Source organism: Phyllostomus hastatus, unplaced genomic scaffold (assembly GCF_019186645.2).
Source record: "Phyllostomus hastatus isolate PE091 unplaced genomic scaffold, TTU_PhHast_1.1 phas_contig_152, whole genome shotgun sequence".
Lineage (NCBI taxonomy): Eukaryota > Metazoa > Chordata > Mammalia > Chiroptera > Phyllostomidae > Phyllostomus > Phyllostomus hastatus.
The window spans coordinates 7,828,540-7,830,255 of record NW_025333622.1 but is presented as its reverse complement, the minus strand read 5'-3'; the positions used below and the strand labels follow the sequence as shown (position 1 = coordinate 7,830,255).

At 51.9% G+C, this 1,716-nt stretch overlaps 1 protein-coding gene across 1 annotated transcript; it reads left to right on the top strand.

The window, feature by feature from the left end:
• Positions 1–303: 303 nt before the first annotated feature.
• Positions 304–1,462, top strand: CCER1 (coiled-coil glutamate rich protein 1). Its single transcript, XM_045830435.1, is given in 2 exon segments — positions 304–1,361; positions 1,363–1,462. Coding segments are annotated over 2 exon segments (1,158 nt in total).
• The last annotated feature ends 254 nt before the right edge of the window (positions 1,463–1,716 follow it).

Below are 1,716 nucleotides of genomic sequence, written 5' to 3'. Positions count from 1 at the left end.
ACCTGGAAGCAGCTGTCAGTAACTTCCTCCCCACCACCTTTACCCAACGCCAGTCCCACCCAACCCACCCGAGTGAGAACCCTGGGTGCGAAGGACAGATCACCACAGATGAGCCAGTGAGCTAGCAAGCTGAGAAGAGCGGTCCCCCTGGAAAGAAAAGTCAGTCGGGATCTCAGCGGCAGGCACGTGCTGCTGTGCGGAGAGAGACAGGGTGACGAGGCCCTTCAGACTGTCGAATCTGGCCAGATTTGAAGACAGTTTTTTTAGGACGTTTCGATTTAGACTTCTTGAACCTCCTGAACCATGACCCAGACTCTCGGTAACCTGGGTGGCGGCTGGGCATCCTCTGCTCCATTTCGCACTGGGTCTTCCTGCCACCAAAGGCGCAAGGGTCCTCCGATTTACAAGCCACGGCACCGCTATGGTCCCAAGGCCGAGAATGAGCCTCCGAGGAAACAGCCGAAACAACAGCACCACTGGGGCCACTGGTTCCAACCACCCCAAAGTCCTTATTGGGCCATGTACTCTCACTGGGGGTGCTGGGGAGGGCCCTGGTGCCCACCTGCAATGGGATACCAGAAGCCCCCAGGGCCAGTGCAAGTGACCCGTATGTATGGTCTGCACCCAGTCTGCCTTTGCTGTTGCCCTTGCTGGCATGGGCCCTGGAACCCGGGCTGGTTGAGGCCACCTGGCAAGAAGAAGCGGTGGGGCCGCAGGGGTGGTGGCCTGCGCCATCACCCTCGCCGCCCCTTCAAGAAGAGCCCACCCGTGGATGAGAGCAAGATCCTGCGACCTGTCAACCTGTATGAGTGGCAGGTGCCTGACATGCGGGTGCCTGGCTTGCAGGCGCCCCGCAACACCACCCAGTTCATCATGAACCAGATCTACGAGGACATGAGGCAGCAAGAGGAGCTGGAGCACCAGCAGGAGGCACTGAGAGCTCAGCAGGCCCAGGAGGGCGAAAACGATGCGCCCCCCAGTGGTGGTGAGGAAGACACGGAGCTGCCTGACACTTTGTATGGCTTTGGGCAGAATCCTTTGGCCTTTACTCCTGACCCTGAGGAGGTAAATCAGTCTTCTGCCCCACAGCTAGTGGAAGAAGAGGAGAAAAATGACGAGTGTGAGGAGGAGGAGTGTGATGGGAAGGAGGAAGAGAGTGAGGAGGAGGATGAAGAGGCAGAGACCCAGGATGAAGAGGAGGTAGAAGAGGCTGACTATAAAGGGGAGGAAGAAAAGGAAGAGGAAGAGGAGGAGGAGGAAGCTGAGGAAATAGAGGAAGGGTTGGAGGAGGATAAGCACAGAGAAGAAGAGAATCATTTGACTTTGGATATGCCGTTATCATTCCTTCTGGGAGATGAGGAAGAGAGAGAACTTTATAAACTGTTCGTATTTAAGCCTGAAACAGATAATTTCTAAAGGGCTACAGGAAGCTCTCCTCATGTTACAGGATACTAACTGTTAGAAAGGAATCTGAGAAATGGAATGGAACTGATCTGAAGCTAAAATGGATTAGCAACTTATTAAAAACCTATTAAAAAGTGAGTTCCATTAATAAAAGTATCCATGAAAACCCCTTCTTTGGCCATGATAAAAATTTTAAAAATTGGTGTGTCTGTGTATAATTATGGGTGGAAGAAGGAGAACTTTCAAACATAATTTAATTCGAAACGATTAAAGGCCAAATATTTTATTACTACAGTTTGAATGTTTTCTTTT